Source organism: Condylostylus longicornis, unplaced genomic scaffold, assembly GCF_029603195.1.
Source record: "Condylostylus longicornis isolate FDR11 unplaced genomic scaffold, ASM2960319v2 ptg000001l, whole genome shotgun sequence".
NCBI lineage: Eukaryota > Metazoa > Arthropoda > Insecta > Diptera > Dolichopodidae > Condylostylus > Condylostylus longicornis.
The window spans coordinates 3,148,790-3,164,908 of record NW_026577970.1 but is presented as its reverse complement, the minus strand read 5'-3'; the positions used below and the strand labels follow the sequence as shown (position 1 = coordinate 3,164,908).

The window sequence follows — 16,119 nt, the reverse complement described above, 5'->3', positions numbered from 1 at the left end:
TATATAATAAACTTAATAAACAAGAAAATATTTGCATACGAATATATGCATTGGGGCTAAATTATAAAAGTCCTTCAAAGTCTTTATGAAATAAAAATTACAAATTATCTTTAAAAAACTACGAGTATACACGAGCTCACAACGAACAAACCCAACGATCCATTCAAAGGTTTCTAAAACAGTGCATTCTAACCAAAAAAAATTAAGTTGATTAATTGTATTGGTGAAGATCGGCTATCAAAGAAATAATTTCTGTTTAAAATTTTCTTATATCCTATATATTTGAGAAAGCAAGAAAAAGTCAAAATAAATATTAAGTTAAATAAATAAAAATAATTGGGGTCTCTCTAGGTTTACAAAATTTAAAAAGTGTTTATGGCTTCGATACAATCAGTTTAAACTCTACCGTTTTGGATTTTTCCAATTTCAGTATATGAGTACAAACGTTTGGGTAAACGGAGGAACAGAGGCAACTATAAATGTACATTTTTTCCCAGTCTTATTTAAAAAATGCTAAAAATTGCATAGAATAATTATTTAATACATACTCTTTCAAAAATTAATGCAATCGGAAATAATTCAGCTAAATCCCAGTTCTATTAAACATCAGAAAGTGTTGATTAAAATAAAAAAGCTTACAAAACCAAATCGATTTAATAGGACCTACCGTTATATCAATATAAAATCATAAAATATTGTGTTTTACTTTAAAAAAAAAATAATTTATAATTTTGTACAATCAACTATCATAATCAGCAATTTTGAATGTAAAAAAATAAAAAAAAAAATTCGGAAACATAAAAGGCTACAATTTTGTTATGAAACCAGAATTAGCATCCAAGAAAACTTTATCACCAGTTTTGAAACAATTTGTTGCATTCTTTGCTCCAATAATACATGGTAAACCATATTCTCTTGCAACAACAGCTCCTACAAAAATAATTTCATTTTATATCAAAATAAATGCAATATTCACACAATTTATATTATATTTCAATGGTACTTTATTAGAGTCTTACCATGTGATATTAAACCACCTAATTCAGTAACAAGTCCTCCTAAAATCGGAAAAACTGGACTCCATGCAATATCGGTTGCAAGTGTTATTAAAATATCACCACTTTTAATTTGATCAATTTCTGTAATATCTGTTAAAACACATGCTCTACCTTCAATTATTCCATTTTGTGCTGGTAATCCTTTAATTTTTGATCCACTTTCGAATTTCATATTATTATTAGTATTGGTAACAATTGGTTTTGGCAATCCCATAATAACGTCAGGGAATTTTATCTTATTCCATGTTTTATATAATTTTTGACGTCGTATTGCTTTTTGTACATACTCAATTTCATCATTATATATTAATTGTTGTAATTCGTAATATGACAAGAAAAAAATTAAATCTTTTTCTGGAAGGATTCTTTCAATTTGCATCAATTCTGATAGCTTATTAAAATGTTTTCGTAAAATATTTATAAAATAAATTAATTTATCTTTACTTGCTTCACGTTTTTGTACTGAACTACGACAATATGGTATTAAAAATCCTAAGAAACATCTATAAAAAATAAATATTCAAAAATAATTTCATAAACATCGTAAAAATATATGCGATTACTTTACCTCGATAAGTTACTTTTAGGTGTTCTTAAATCCTCAACGATATATTTTGGTTCTGTTTCCTGAAATACATGACCTGGATTTACACATGCTTGTTTTAAGTTATCCTGTATCATTTTAATAATATATTCAACGTTATTTTCCCATGGAATCGAATTTAAGCAAAACTAATGAAACGAATTAAAAAAGAAAAAATTTTATAACTAAAAAAATTATTAAAAGTATTTTAGTCAAATCTAATTTATGGCATATTAAAAAAACAAAAATTCCTTTATACCAAATAAAAACGTTTGCTAATACATTGAGAGATTCATTAATGAATCAATCGTTCACTTGGTTGCACACTATCGTTTAGAGATTTGAAAATGCTTGTAAAAATTTGCGACTACTTTCAAATCTCAAGAAAAACTGTGATTTTATTCAATTTAGCAACATCGTTCAAGAACCCAAACACATGTCACTTCCCCACACCTTTTAAACCTGATCAACATTCAGTAATATTTTTAACAAAAATACATAATATCGGTAGACTTATTTTGGTCATATCACACTAAGTTTACACTAAATCACACTAAATTTAGTTTTCTGTGAAATTTATGTTGAACATTGCATTAAAAATCTAAGAATTCTTCTTCAAATCAGGTTCTTAAAACCTGATTTGAACCTTTTGCATCTTAAAGAAGGTTTGGCACCTGATTTTTTACCAAAATTTTAATTCGCAAAATGATGGTGCGTAAATTTTGTGGATTGAAATTATCATTACTAGTGTTATTATTATGAGTTAAGGACAGTTTTTTTTGTTTCAACAATTAACGAAAGAAATTATATCAAATTAAATTCTAATTTTATAGTACCTCATTTAGGCAACGATGTCCATATGTTCTTAAAAATTGATTATATAATCTATATGCAACTGGACTATTTTCTTCAAGCCATAATGGTACCTCAGATATATTCAAATTTAAAAATTCTCTCACATTACTTTGCAAATAAATCGTATTAGCAATTTCATCAATTTTCTTTGGTATTTCCGCTGAAATTACACCTTCAGACGCATTCATTATTTTTTGTAAATCGCTAATATGATCTGCACTAAAATCTAGAAAAAGGAATAATACTTATTTATTAATTGCATAAATCGCATTTTGGACATCATTCAGAGCATATTTATGATAATTACCCTCACTATCGCCTAGTAAAATATTTAAGCAAAGTCCTTGCATACATGAATTTGCTGTCGATGTATTCATATGATGAAGCATAACATCAGGTAAATTCTTCTTAATTATTATATTAATATCCATTAATAGTTCTTTGGAATTTTTAAAAGAATTCAATTTATTGTTTAAATTTATTAAGCGAAAATATTCAATAGCATTATTTGCTTTTTCCAAATTTGTTTTAGAGGTAAATGGAGACTAAAAAAATGAAGTAAGTTAATATTATTAACAAAAAAAAAATGCATAAAATTTTTACCAATAACATTAAAAGAAATTGGAAATATTCACTCCACTCTATAAATGCATTACGCTTATAACTCATTCTAAAAATATAAAAATAACGAAATTATCATTTTTATAGTTGCATGAAAGCTTCTTCATTAATTTACAATTTCATTTCAGAGGTTAGCTCCAAAGATGCCAACATTCCAAAACCTTGAACTTTTTCTTTGGAAGTAACTTTACCTGGCTTAAAGTCTATGAAAAACTACAATAAATTCAAAACATTTTCAATAGAACAATTTTATTAAGTACAATTTATAAAGCTCTTACCGTAACTAAATCCATAAAAACCTGTTGGTAAGCCAATAGTAATCCCTTAGTATTAAGTAGTTTTTCAAATTCATCACTATTTTTATGCAACCAAATCAAATTTAAAGCTTTGATTACTGTCGACGCTGTTAAATTATCCAAAGCACCAGTAAGAACCTTAAAAAAAAACAGAATTTTTAAAACAAAATTTAATATATGAAAAAATTGTAATTCCAACCTCTCCAACATTTCCTCTCGTTAGAATTTGATTACAACTCATCATCGGACTGTCAAATTCATGCAGATATTCCCAGTCACTAAATTGTTTTAATGTTGTTATAGGACGTGATTGTAGCAAATAAATGGTATTCTGAAATAATTGAAATAAATTAGACCCAAAATTGGTATTTTATACAAAGTATGTAAAAAACTCTTACATTAACAACCCCCCATTCAATATCTTGAGGATCGCCATACATTTTTTCTAAATTTATCCCAATTTTTGCTAAATTCAAAATGATTTCATCTGGGCAACATGCAACATTTTCCATTTTATTTTCAACTTTTTTTACTCCACCTAAATATAATTTAATTTAAAATTTATAGAAATTGGGTCAAATTCACAAAAATTATTTTACCTGTGTCATTCAACACTAAAGAAAAAGCCTTTTCACCCAGCATTCTTTCTTTAATTTTAAATTTTGTAGAATCATAATTTTTATCAATAATAAATGTATCAGGTTCAACGACACCAGAAACAACAGTCTTTTTAATTGACAGAAAAAAATAACATATTAAATTTCTTGGTTCAATTTCATTATTCAAGTAAAACAAGTACCTCTCCCAAACCAAAATTAGCTGTAACAAGCATATCACATGAGTTTTGTGCAATAGAATGTTTTGTAAATAAAACACCAGAACATTCAGATGGTATCATAATTTGTACAACAACTGCCATATCAGCTATTGTTGATTGAGAATGCTTTCGACGATATTCAACGCTACGATATGAATATAAAGAAGCCCAACACAGTTTTATGGCTTCCAAAATGTTTTCTAAACCACGGACACCCAATATCGTTTCATTTTGCCCAGCACTTGAAAATTCTTTACCATCTTCATCAACACCAGATGATCGTACAGCAAAACATGGATTTTTATGTTCCAGAGACACTGTTTCGAATGCTTTTCTTATTTCTGTACCGATATTTCTGTCTAAAATACTAGTTGCAAAGAGATCTTTTACCCTGAAAACAAATTGTATTAAAATAATTGATATGCATATTTCTGCTTTAGTTTAGTCTCACTTTTCACAATATTTTTCTAAACTTCCATCTAATTTTCCAGAACAACAATCTTCCAAGTTTCGTAGCTCAACATAAATTTCTGAATTCGTAAGCAAAAATTGACGAAGTGCTGATGAGCTAACTACAAAACCTTCTGGTACTTTAAATGGTGTTAAATTTTCTAAATCCCTACTAGCTGCGGTCAGTAATGCTAAAGAAGCACCTTTTCCACCTGACACCAATTTACTTTGAGCTTCACTTTCACTAAACGATAATACAAATTTGTTTCGATCGGGTAGTAATGTATTAAATACAAGCTTTCTAAACCGTTGTGGTTGCTTTAATTTGTTATCATATAATGACGGTTTGTACGGATGCCATGATGTAAACACTCCTAGTCCGGTTGTACCATTAAGATCTACAATAACATAGGAATTAAAAAAATAATTACATTTTAAAGATTAATAAAAAAGGAAAAAATAATCAATTTAATAATTTACCAAATTTTGTTGGAATATTTATAATACGCCATTGGAACGGTGAACCATTTAATAGCTTTATAAATTTACTTTGTTCCAAATATAAAAATGCCTTAAAATTTCTTCCACCAGCTTTAAAATGTATGGCAATACGTTGCGGTATTGTTTTAATTTCTTCAGCTACATTAAGTATTCTTAAATCTGTCCAATCGATTGGATAAACTTTATCATTCTCAAGTCTTACGTTACCAAACTGAACACTATGTATAAAAGATATATGAACATCATTGAAAATATTTAAATGAAAATTAAAAATTTCGTTAATTTATATCTTACTGAGTAAGGGCACTTTTGTAACTAATAGCACCGATATTAAATATGCATCCTTGCGAGCATACACCAAATATAGAAACTTGTCGTCTTAAATTAATATTTTGAAATGCTTCCCAACGTCTTTGTCTTAAACCAGGTAAATTTAATTCTTTTACTTCATTATTAGGTAAAAATATTTGTCCTAACATACGACCAAATTGATCATAGCCACCATTTCCAGGAATATTTCTAAAATATAATATAATATTAATATGAAGGTATAAAGTAAAAATTTTGATTTAATGGAAAGCATAAGTCACATGCTAACATATATTATTTTATTACTATTTGACAGGTTATTGCAATTTTCAATTATACAAGGTCTGTTTGTTTACAAAAATTTAATCGAATTTTTAAAAATTTGGTAAATTTTTGTGAAAAATCGTTCACGAACTTATTTACAAATTTTTATTTTTCCCATATTTTTTCGAACTCTCAAACTTTTAAAAAATAAACAAACAGACCTACTAATGTTATCGCTTTTATTGTACTCGTAATAAAACTTTTTATTTATTAATTTTTGTTAACTTAATAAAACTTACAAGATATTTGGCCAATTACCATCTTTCCATGTTTCTGTTGCCAGCCCATTAGCCATTAATTTTGAGCTCCAATCCAATGGCCAAAACAATGGTTTATTAGAACCAGTAAAGCTGTTTTAAAATTTTTAAAAATCACAACGGTAATAATTATTATCAAAATATGTGTTTAATGATGTTCATTTATTTTATGAAAAAAACGGTGTTGCCGTTGTTATGCAGATACAATTATGAATATCTGTTTTATGCACAATACAATACCACAGTTCAGTAAATTTACTTTGACATTCATAATATTAAAAAGAATCAAGTAGACTATGGATTTGGTGTGCACATGGAGAAGCGTCTATACTCGTATTTATCTATAATTCGTTACTCTTATACTGCAAACCCCTTACAAAACTGATTAATATACTCACAACAATACACTAATTAAGAACATATTGGGATATCTCAGTTTTATAGAAAAATCTTACAAACAAAAGTGATTAATTAGAATAATCAAATTTAAATAAAGCATATTGTTGAGGTAACTTAATATGAGGTAATCTTTGGTACCTAATATACAAGGTAAAATGTATACTCGTATTAGGTACCAACTTGTATAACAAGGTTGCTAACATGGTCAGAAACGTTAGTTAGTTTCTTTTTCTTTTAATTTTTCATAAGAATCGAGGTACTTTAGGTATACTTAAAAACTGGAATGAACTTTTCTGTTTCTTATTCATTATTTGTAAGATAAGTAAATATCGACTCAAGCAATATGCTTTAAATAATCAATTATTTAAATTTCGGCACATAACATAACACATGAATATTAAAAGTTATTAGTAAATTAACTTACAAAAAATTGAATTTTATAAATTTCAATTCACTTTCAACGATATCATCATTAATTTCATTACGAATTTTTTCTCTTAAATAACCATTATATGTTATACGCCACCTGACGAATGGTTCTAAACATTCAAATTCTAAACCGGCTGCTTTAAATGTACCAGGTTTCACTTCATATACTCTTGTTATTGGATGTTCAGGTAGCATATAATATTTATTACCAGCATTTATATTATTATTTTTATTTTTTAATCTTATCATAATCCATAAATCAGCAATACGATGTCGTAATCTTGTCATACGTAATAGTACTGAATTACCAATTTGATCGGTACCATAAAATAATATCATATCTGAGCTACTTTCATTTTTTAATAATAATGGACGTTCTGATAAATTTTTATTTAAATTTTCTTTTAATTTTTCACGTTTATTCAATTTAATTTTATTTAATTGTCTTTCAGCAAACCATTTTCTAAACACGAAATTCCAATCTATAAAAATAATATAAAGTAATGTTAAACACAATTATGATATTATTAATTTATAATTTAATCTAAACTATTTTTTGAAATATATTATATAATCAATACGAAAAACAAATTATCTCACCTGGATTTTTATAAAAATTGGATTCCTTTTTGATTTTTATTTGAAAATAAAATATATATACAACAACAGATGCCACCAAGATGGCAATTGGCTCCATTAACCCCAAAATGTCAATCATTATTACTTGTTATACGTTACTATACTAATTATTTAATTTCAATTAATTATTTTATTAAGAAAAAAAATTCATTAAACATGTAACCTTTGACCGATAGATTAGAATAAAATTAAACCAAATAAGATTGACTACAAATCTACCGAGTTTTAATTCGCTTTTAACTCCATTGCTTCCGATCCGAAACTAAAAGTTTTCTTAAATATTAAATAAAGAATTCTCATTAAAAATAATCTATACACACACTCAATTATAATATTCTGATAAGAAATCTGATATTTTCTTCCAAAAGAAATACAATACTTATGTATATATTGTAGATTATTTTATTAATATTGATATGTAAGTAAAAAATTGTTTTGATAACGGTAAAATTGAAAGCCGGTTGAATACTTTATTTGTAATGTTCTTGTAATTAACCGATACTAATATCAGTTTTAAAAATAAACTTCACAAATATTTAATGTTAAGCAAAAATGTTGCCCAACATTTTGTAATGTTGCATTAAACAATTATTGCAAAACGGCTAGCAAGCCTTAAGTCAACATACATACCTAGAAGAAACAAATTTGTTTCTTAGTAGAAGTTCATTCTCTGAGATTCGATTTCTCTTGAAAGTTTGCAGTTTCGTTTGTAGTAACTGCGAACAGTAAAGTTCAAGAAATTCGTGAAACTTTGGTTTTAAGTTCCTAAATTTCATGAAAAATTTTCCACCTATAGATTTTTTTAAAAATTATAAGTTAAAATTCCAAATTCTTTGAACTTTAAAGTCATATGATTCCGAAATCTAAAGATTATTGTAGATATTCAGATAAAGGACCTTATTCTGAGGTTTCCAAATCATATTTAATAATGCATATAAATATCAAATCATATAAATAAATTTCAAAATTCAGTGCATTTCGATACGACACACCTTGTATACCGGTTCCACCGCATTGTACCCTCGAAACAGAAAAGTAGAGAAGAAGAAAAAACATTCAGAGTCATATTTATTTTTGTACCCTCTTTTTTAAGTTATGATGCTTCATTCAGTTGATATCAGCGGTTACCGGGATTTCTTGAAATTTAATATGTCAGTTTTGTTTATTGAGGAAACTAGTTGACAAATTTTTCATGAAAATAAGAGCCAATACCAAAACAAAGTTTCACTGAGAACCATTAATCGTATGTTAAATCATAATCTGATGCAAATTTGAAGTGGAATTGAATTCTGACACCATAAAAAAATAGAAACATACGGGTACGAATCTGATTATCATCAGATTATCTGCCAGATTTTTAAAAATAACATTGCGGAAACTAAATCTTTAAAAAAGTTTTGTCACGATCAGCTGTTTTTTTTTTTTTTAATTTTTGTTTCCAGTTTATAGATTACAAATTTACAAATATTAAAAACATTGTCCTGAAAAGTTTGACATAAGAGTATAAATAAAATCTGAAGTGTAAATGCTCATTAGATTATTTGAGATTAAATCGTAAATTTAATATGATGTGTATCTGATGTACTCGCACCGAAAAATTAAATAAAATTCCAAAATACAATAAACATTTTCCACTCATAATATATTAGCAATCTAGATAAAGTTAGACGTCAGTTATTTATTTACACAAATCGTAGTATGCTTCACATCTAAATTTTAATACGTAAATAACGCTGCAATTTGCAACTGTCATATTTTGACAACGAAACGGAAATGAATTTGAAACACATGTTGGCCATCTATAAAATTCATGTAAACTTCCTTTCTTCTGACAAATTTCATAGCAATAGGATGTAAGAAATATTGCAAAATTTCAAATTTCAATTAAATTTAATTTTATTATTTAATTATTTTAGTTAAACAGCAACATGGCTGTTAGGTACGAAATTTGTATTGGCTTAAACAAAGGTCATAAGACTTCTAAAATCAAAAATGTTAAGTACACAGGTAACAAAAAAGTTAAAGGACTAAGAGCTTCACGAATGAAGTGTGTAAGTAAATTGTTATAAATTTAAAATAAATTTATTAGAATAATGATATTGGGCAAAAGTTAATCCTATTTTTTTTTAGATACAAACAAGACATTTGAAATTCATGAGAGATTTAGTACGTGAAGTTGTTGGTCATGCACCATATGAAAAAAGATGTATGGAATTGTTAAAAGTATCAAAAGATAAGCGTGCACTAAAATTCTTGAAAAGACGACTTGGAACACATATTCGTGCTAAAAGGAAGCGTGAAGAATTGTCCAACATTTTAACTCAAATGAGAAAAACCCAAGCACACACCAAATAAGTTTACTTATAATTGGGATTAAAATCAAAATAAAGGGAAAAGAATTAAAGTGTTAAAAATTTTTTTTAATTAATAATTTATATAGTAGTTTACTTTAAAAATTAATTAAAATTTTCCACGCTAATATTTTTAAACCAAAAAGGATTCGCCTACGAAAAGACTGGGGAATCTTTCGTACCAATTGCTTGATACTTTGTATTTGAAACATATTTTTACTTAAAAATTAACCCGGAACGAGTAACAAACAATAGTTTCTCATACGCATTTACTGTATTTGCATGCTCGTATAAATAAATGTATATAAGAACAACTTATAGTACTGAGAAAAGATAGAAAATTTGACTTTTCAAACCGTTCTTTTGTCATGCAACTAAGTTTTCAAACAAAAGAAAATGGTTTGCTGATATACTTCCCACTTGCAAATAATTTGAGTGCAAAAGGAGTTCCAATGAAAACAAACATTAAAATGTTAAAAAAAAAACTTATAATTCATATTTTTTAATCTACAGCAATTTCCATAACAGGTTCTATAAAGTACGGACCTTCTGCAACATACTTTTTCAATTGCAATAATGTTGAAGTGTCGAATAAATCCGTTTCTGCCAGGACAGAAATTACTTCAAACTTAATAAACTTTACATTTTTATCAAACTCCACACTTCTGTCTAAAAGAAATTCTAATAAACTTGCAGTATTTTTAACAGCATCAACTCCCCATCTATAAGAGCATAGTGTACGTATAAAAGTTAAGCATGATATTTTTATGTCAGGAAAGGGATTTTTACAATATTCCATCAATGCTGACAAATCATGTTCTGAATTTACTAAAGATGAACACCATTTATTTGTAATCAAACTGAAATCATAAACATTTTTTTAAAAATACACTATTTATACGTTGTATTTTTGTCATTTTATATTGACTTACTCGATTCTATTGTTAGGTGGATCTTCATGTGTAAAAACCATTTGTAAAGACGAAAAAACTCTACATTTTACATCTGTTGGTAAATTTCGCAATAAAAATAAATATTCTTCCATAGTTTCTTTCATTTGTTCTGGAAATTTCTCATCTAAAATTATTTTTCCCTCAGCAGGATAAGCTATATTGCCAATGGTATCAAGTGCTACAGGAAGAATGTTAGTATCAATATTAGTGAAACTACTAAATAGATACGAAATAATTTTTGGGTATCCTTCCAATATTTTTTTAGGGTGGTAAAACGCAACTTTTCCAAAAAATTTCATAAAGCCTGGAATTAATAACTGAACTAAAGGGTCTTGTTCAATAGTTTCGATTCGAGCAGCAATCTTGTCAAAGATTTTCTTATCTTCCAAAAACAAAAAACCATGATTTTGTTCCGCTAAGGACACTAATAATTCTAATAGATTCATTTGAAATAGAATATCGTCGGAATCCAGTTCTTTAAGCATGCTAGCAAGGATATCTTGCAGTTGAAATAGCAAACTAGAATCCGATTTTGATAAATTTACTGCAACTTCGTAAACTCTTATTTTAACAACGTCTCTTTCCTCCAATTTAGACTTAAATGCGTCTCTTATAATGGAATTTTCCAATTGTTTTCGTAAAATTATTGACAAAATTTTAATAGCTGGCCCAGCTACTTCAGTTTCATCATCTCCTAAAGACTTCAAAACCAATAATGTAATATCCTGGTCCAGATTCAAGTTATCAGTAAGTCCAACACTTGCGCTATTTTTGGACAAATTTTTATAAATTTCCTCTAAAGCTAGGGCACGTATTTTTGGGTTACGGTGTTTTAATGATTTTATGAGATGTTTGGAAAAATCAGTTCTATTGATATCGAGAGTAGATAAACATAGAGCCAAGATATCATAAACTAATTGTGATTGTTCCCTAAAATCAAAAATAGATGCAATTTTATTCGTCACGAAAAACCTAGATAAGATGAAATTACTCAGATTTATCATAAGCACAATCGTATATCTGTGACTGAGTCAAGAAGTTTGAAGTTATTTCAAATGATGTTGTGGTATCCAAACGGGATTTGATTTCAGTTAAAATTTCAATCTTGTCATCTTCAATTTCTAAATCACCTAATTTTTTTAAAAACCATTGTTGCTCTGCTGCCATATCGAATAAATTTAATTTTGATATTTTCAAATGAATTTATATTTGTGATGACCTGAATTACATTAAAACAAGTTTATTTTATTTTAAATTAATATTCATAACACAAAAAAAACAACAATAGCACAATAAGTGATTGTCATCGTTTGGTATTTTTAGCAGGGATGTGACTTTAAGTTGTAAAATTGTTTTAAATTGTAGTAGAATTCAAGTAAAAAGTACTAAACCAAAAAGAACTTTTCAGCATTGTCTCAAATTTGAAAAACACACAAAAACCAACTCAATGCTTCGAAAAAATTTTTCACGATTTGTTTTTCTTGTAGTATAGCATTTATTGAAATTTTAAAAAACGAACAGAGCCTGGAAGTTTGTTTTAAATCAAATTTTAAATGTTTTTATAACACAAAACTTTAAGAATTTTAACTTTCTTTAATCAAAAATTTGAAAAAAGTCGGCCTTGTGGGAGATTTATGATGTTAAAAAGGGCTCTCTATAACTCCATAAGAATACGTGTAAACTCATCAACTGTGAAATGTCACCCTCTCTTACGGTCAAGGCCTATATTTCTGTCAACTGTGGGTCCAGGCCTTGCAGTTTTGTTATGTCTTATGCATTTTTGTGCAAATGTATGCCATATGCATTTTTCGTATGTTTTTAACAAATTTAATACGTTTTACTCGCAAAACTATAAAAGATAGAGGAAAATTTTATATGGGTTAACTTTTAACTATCATCATGTCGCATAGTTCCCAAGTTATAAACATTTATTTATGTGCAGAAAAAATCTGGTACCTTTTTTGTCAAAAGACTGTAGCTCGAAGACAAGTACATTATATCCATACAATGATTTGAATATGATTTACAGTTGCAGATTAATAATAGAGAATAACTGATACTTAAATAAATCGATAAATAATAACAAAAAAGTTATCGATAAATATCACGTAAATTTATCGATATTATGTACATCGCTACTGCATACTTGCACAAACTGTGCATAAACGATATGAATCATACATATATCTTAAGTTTAACATACTAAAAAATTAAACCTTACCTTCACAAGGTTTAATTTTCACATACTATTTCGAATAAAATTCTGTAAGTGTGATGTCAAACTCCAATAAATATTTAATTGCTTTTTTTATAAAAATTTTATTAATTACAAAATGTAAGTGCAATAACATTACTAATTTTAAATACGCTATAAAGTGTCCGTTCTTAATCAAATGCTATTCTTAACTCATCTTCCTAAAATCTAAAATTTAACTTAAGGTAGGTAGTTTAAATTCAAAAAATTAAAATGAAACAAATGTTTAAAATAACGATAAAATTTTATAACATAATAGAAAAAAATTTAAACTAAAAATCATTATGTTTGTTAAATCACATTTGTCTTTGCACATTAAAAATAATTTATGCGTTTCTAGAATTTTAGTCGGACTTATAATTACAAACTTAAAACATATTTTGAGACGGATTAAATACAATTTGATTTGTTAAAGTACGTGTTTATCAAAATTGACAGCTGGTTTCTGTATTTTTAAGGGTTTCTGGGTTTAGTCAAAACATTTTGAAACTCAATTAAATTCGATTAAAGCTAGTTATTATCCGAACACATAACTAATACATTCGGTTTTTAACATAAAATGTACGTCTATGAATTGTAAGAAAAATTTTATTTTAAACGCTTTATTTCTTTTTCTTATCTTCAATTTTTTGATCTAAATTAAAATTTCTGCTTTTTAGCATACTCTCTACTATTGGATCGGGTTCTACAACAGTATCGCCTGTGTCGATTCGTTTATTGTCAACTGGATATAACCACCTTTGATATAAATATATGATAAAAACAATATCATCCCTAAAACAGGCAACTCTATGAGTTGTTGGCATTGTTATAATAAATGCAAATATGTCATCGATAAACGTGTTAAATGCTTTGTACATGAATGCTCTCCAAGGTAATGCAGCAACAGACTTTAATTTGTAATTAACGAATAGCTGTGGTAACATAAATAGAAAACCGAACGCGTATACACCATTAACTAAAGAATTCAAGGTCCATGAATACCAACTTTTATGAGGTTGATATATCAACGAGTAAACTGCGCCTGAAATGCATAACGGATACAATAAGTAACTTAAATATTTCATTGCTTCTTTATCAAATTGTTGAGTTTCTCGCTCAGCTTTTAGAATACTATCTCGATTTTTTTCTTTTTCTTCTACAACTTTAGTGAATCCGCTCCTAAACGAAAACTGAACTTTTAGTATTTTTTTACATTTCCATATTTCAATAATAGCTGCAATACCAGCTGGAATAAGTACCAACAATGACGTATTTTCGTCCATTAAATATAAAAATATGATGGATTGTGAAAATGCACGCCAAATTGTTGTTCTCATTGATAAACCGGCATAATTCTTTTTGCGTTTCCAAAACAATACATCATTTTTGAATGAAAGAAAATCAAATAATAAATGAACTCCACCAATAAGAACTGTTCCACATAATAAATACACATTCGTATCAGAAAATATTCCTTTAATTTCATCAACATCCTTTTTTGAAAATCCTAATAATTCCATTGATTTTGTAGCATATTCAATTTGTAACATTAAACGAAATTTTCCAATCCCAATTGGGTTATAATGAAACTGCAGTTGCATTTCGGTATCATTTTTAGTTATTTGAACCAGATTTTTCATCCTGGATCTAAAAAAATCGGAATATAAAATTGGAAGAAATTCGTTTTTACGATTGATCCTTAAAAGACGGGCTAATTCTGGTGGAATATCTTGTTTAGACATTGAAATATTATCAGTCAGTATAACGACATTTACTTGCGTTTGAAAATGTGTCACTGGTTTTATATTTTCTACAGCTTGCTTTTTATCATTCGGATCAGACTATACACAAATTATTTATATAAATTTTAAGTTCTATTAGCAAAATAATATAACAGATTTACCTTTTTCTCTCCTAATAAGTTAAATGTTGTTGCTTTTGGTATCATATATTCAGTCAGCTTAACTCTTTGAATTACGGTTGGACCATCTCTTTGCAAAGATCGCCAATCTAATGATTCTCCTTGAAGTGCTAATACTACATGCAAAAACATTGTTCCATTTCGGCGAGTTTTTAATGGGATGTCTACATCATAATTTCTATACAGGTTACAAAATTATTGTAATGCAAATTATTCAAAAGCTAAAAATACTTACTCAAAATAATCCTTTTCGTAATTAAAATTAGGGATTGCTGCAACTTTTTGAACTTCACTAGATAAAGGATTAATAGAAGTTGAAGCGAATAATGCTAATTGAAGTTTTGGTTTTGTATCTAAAAACGATTTGTAACAGGGTTCACTAGAACACTGTATGTTAACAAATAATTGAGACTAAAAAAGAAACAATTGCCAAATAAAAAACGTCAATGAACTTCAATATTTGCTACCATACCATAATCCACATCGAATTACCAATATAAATAAGAAATATTGCTCCTAAAATTGTTGATACAGATGGTATATACATTTTAAAAATTTTAAATTTTCATGCATTTAAATTAATAATATCTTAGTTTTAAAACTTATTTAAGTTTTTTTAATAATTTTAAAAGAATAATTTTTCTTGTATAAAATAACACAGGTAATGAGCTAAATAGTTGCCAACCACCTCCTAACCTTAATTGTCAAAATAGTAATCTATGAAAATCAGATGGTAAATAAATCATTAGTAGGAACGATATAAAACTGAAACATTTTCAATGTTCCATTGCAAAGGATGCGTTTAAAATTCTTTCAATTGGTTATTTTATGATTTCTTTAGTTGTGGGTTGTGTCTGTGATAAATATATAAGTTTTATGATGTTTGATTTTGTTTATATTTTTCTAGCTATTTCGGCCGATCGCAAGCATCTTCATCCGTGAAATGTATAACATTATACAGCTTACTTTGATCTTCAATCAGCGTTACCATATTGATTTCACAAAAAACCTGAAAAATTTCACTAAAATATCTGGGAACATAGGTAATGTCTTTATATCTAACAAGCCCCAATGCTCAGAGAGAAACTTGAAAGCACACCTTATTTGATATGGGTTTTTT

General features: G+C 27.4%; 4 protein-coding genes across 4 annotated transcripts; 1 reads left to right on the top strand and 3 right to left on the bottom strand.

Annotated features, from left to right (window-relative positions):
* Positions 1-672: 672 nt before the first annotated feature.
* On the bottom strand, positions 673-7,783 carry LOC129618984 (uncharacterized phosphotransferase YvkC-like). The gene is made up of 18 exons (XM_055534029.1): positions 7,500-7,783; positions 6,895-7,381; positions 6,054-6,164; positions 5,476-5,700; positions 5,161-5,399; positions 4,682-5,078; positions 4,213-4,621; positions 4,013-4,139; positions 3,812-3,951; positions 3,613-3,744; positions 3,396-3,551; positions 3,233-3,330; positions 3,153-3,166; positions 2,804-2,935; positions 2,478-2,722; positions 1,627-1,790; positions 1,020-1,561; positions 673-930 (listed from the first exon to the last, which is right to left on the bottom strand). The coding sequence occupies exons 1-18, from the start codon at positions 7,615-7,617 to the stop codon at positions 806-808; spliced, it is 3,861 nt and encodes a 1,286-aa protein (XP_055390004.1). The 5' UTR covers positions 7,618-7,783; the 3' UTR covers positions 673-805.
* A 1,483-nt stretch (positions 7,784-9,266) lies between these two features.
* LOC129614548 (60S ribosomal protein L36) lies at positions 9,267-9,973 on the top strand. Its single transcript, XM_055529274.1, has 3 exons — positions 9,267-9,391; positions 9,455-9,589; positions 9,669-9,973. Exons 2-3 carry the CDS (start codon positions 9,467-9,469, stop codon positions 9,891-9,893), a joined length of 348 nt encoding a protein of 115 aa, XP_055385249.1. The 5' UTR covers positions 9,267-9,391; positions 9,455-9,466; the 3' UTR covers positions 9,894-9,973.
* A 381-nt stretch (positions 9,974-10,354) lies between these two features.
* Positions 10,355-12,135, bottom strand: LOC129614491 (26S proteasome non-ATPase regulatory subunit 5). Its single transcript, XM_055529149.1, has 3 exons — positions 11,834-12,135; positions 10,822-11,772; positions 10,355-10,749 (listed from the first exon to the last, which is right to left on the bottom strand). Exons 1-3 carry the CDS (start codon positions 12,007-12,009, stop codon positions 10,392-10,394), a joined length of 1,485 nt encoding a protein of 494 aa, XP_055385124.1. The 5' UTR covers positions 12,010-12,135; the 3' UTR covers positions 10,355-10,391.
* A 1,059-nt stretch (positions 12,136-13,194) lies between these two features.
* On the bottom strand, positions 13,195-15,688 carry LOC129611795 (lipid scramblase CLPTM1L). Its single transcript, XM_055525157.1, has 4 exons — positions 15,472-15,688; positions 15,235-15,410; positions 14,982-15,177; positions 13,195-14,919 (listed from the first exon to the last, which is right to left on the bottom strand). The coding sequence occupies exons 1-4, from the start codon at positions 15,544-15,546 to the stop codon at positions 13,699-13,701; spliced, it is 1,668 nt and encodes a 555-aa protein (XP_055381132.1). The 5' UTR covers positions 15,547-15,688; the 3' UTR covers positions 13,195-13,698.
* Between the last annotated feature and the right edge of the window lie 431 nt (positions 15,689-16,119).

Excerpts from the sequence above, each read along its gene's own strand:
- LOC129618984 (XM_055534029.1), bottom strand. The coding sequence starts at position 7,617 with ATGATTGACATTTTGGGGTTAATGGAGCCAATTGCCATCTTGGTGGCA. Across the intron at positions 6,165-6,894 it reads TTTATAAAATTCAATTTTTT|CTTTACTGGTTCTAATAAAC; the intron begins GTAAGTTAATTT and ends ATTTTAAAACAG. Across the intron at positions 3,552-3,612 it reads CGAGAGGAAATGTTGGAGAG|GTTCTTACTGGTGCTTTGGA; the intron begins GTTGGAATTACA and ends TTTTTTTTTAAG.
- LOC129614548 (XM_055529274.1), top strand. The coding sequence starts at position 9,467 with ATGGCTGTTAGGTACGAAATTTGTATTGGCTTAAACAAAGGTCATAAG. Across the intron at positions 9,590-9,668 it reads GAGCTTCACGAATGAAGTGT|ATACAAACAAGACATTTGAA; the intron begins GTAAGTAAATTG and ends ATTTTTTTTTAG.
- LOC129614491 (XM_055529149.1), bottom strand. The coding sequence starts at position 12,009 with ATGGCAGCAGAGCAACAATGGTTTTTAAAAAAATTAGGTGATTTAGAA. Across the intron at positions 11,773-11,833 it reads TGTGCTTATGATAAATCTGA|GGAACAATCACAATTAGTTT; the intron begins GTAATTTCATCT and ends TTTTGATTTTAG. Across the intron at positions 10,750-10,821 it reads CCACCTAACAATAGAATCGA|TTTGATTACAAATAAATGGT; the intron begins GTAAGTCAATAT and ends TTATGATTTCAG.
- LOC129611795 (XM_055525157.1), bottom strand. The coding sequence starts at position 15,546 with ATGTATATACCATCTGTATCAACAATTTTAGGAGCAATATTTCTTATT. Across the intron at positions 15,411-15,471 it reads GTAATTCGATGTGGATTATG|TCTCAATTATTTGTTAACAT; the intron begins GTATGGTAGCAA and ends TTTCTTTTTTAG. Across the intron at positions 15,178-15,234 it reads TACGAAAAGGATTATTTTGA|AAATTATGATGTAGACATCC; the intron begins GTAAGTATTTTT and ends TAACCTGTATAG.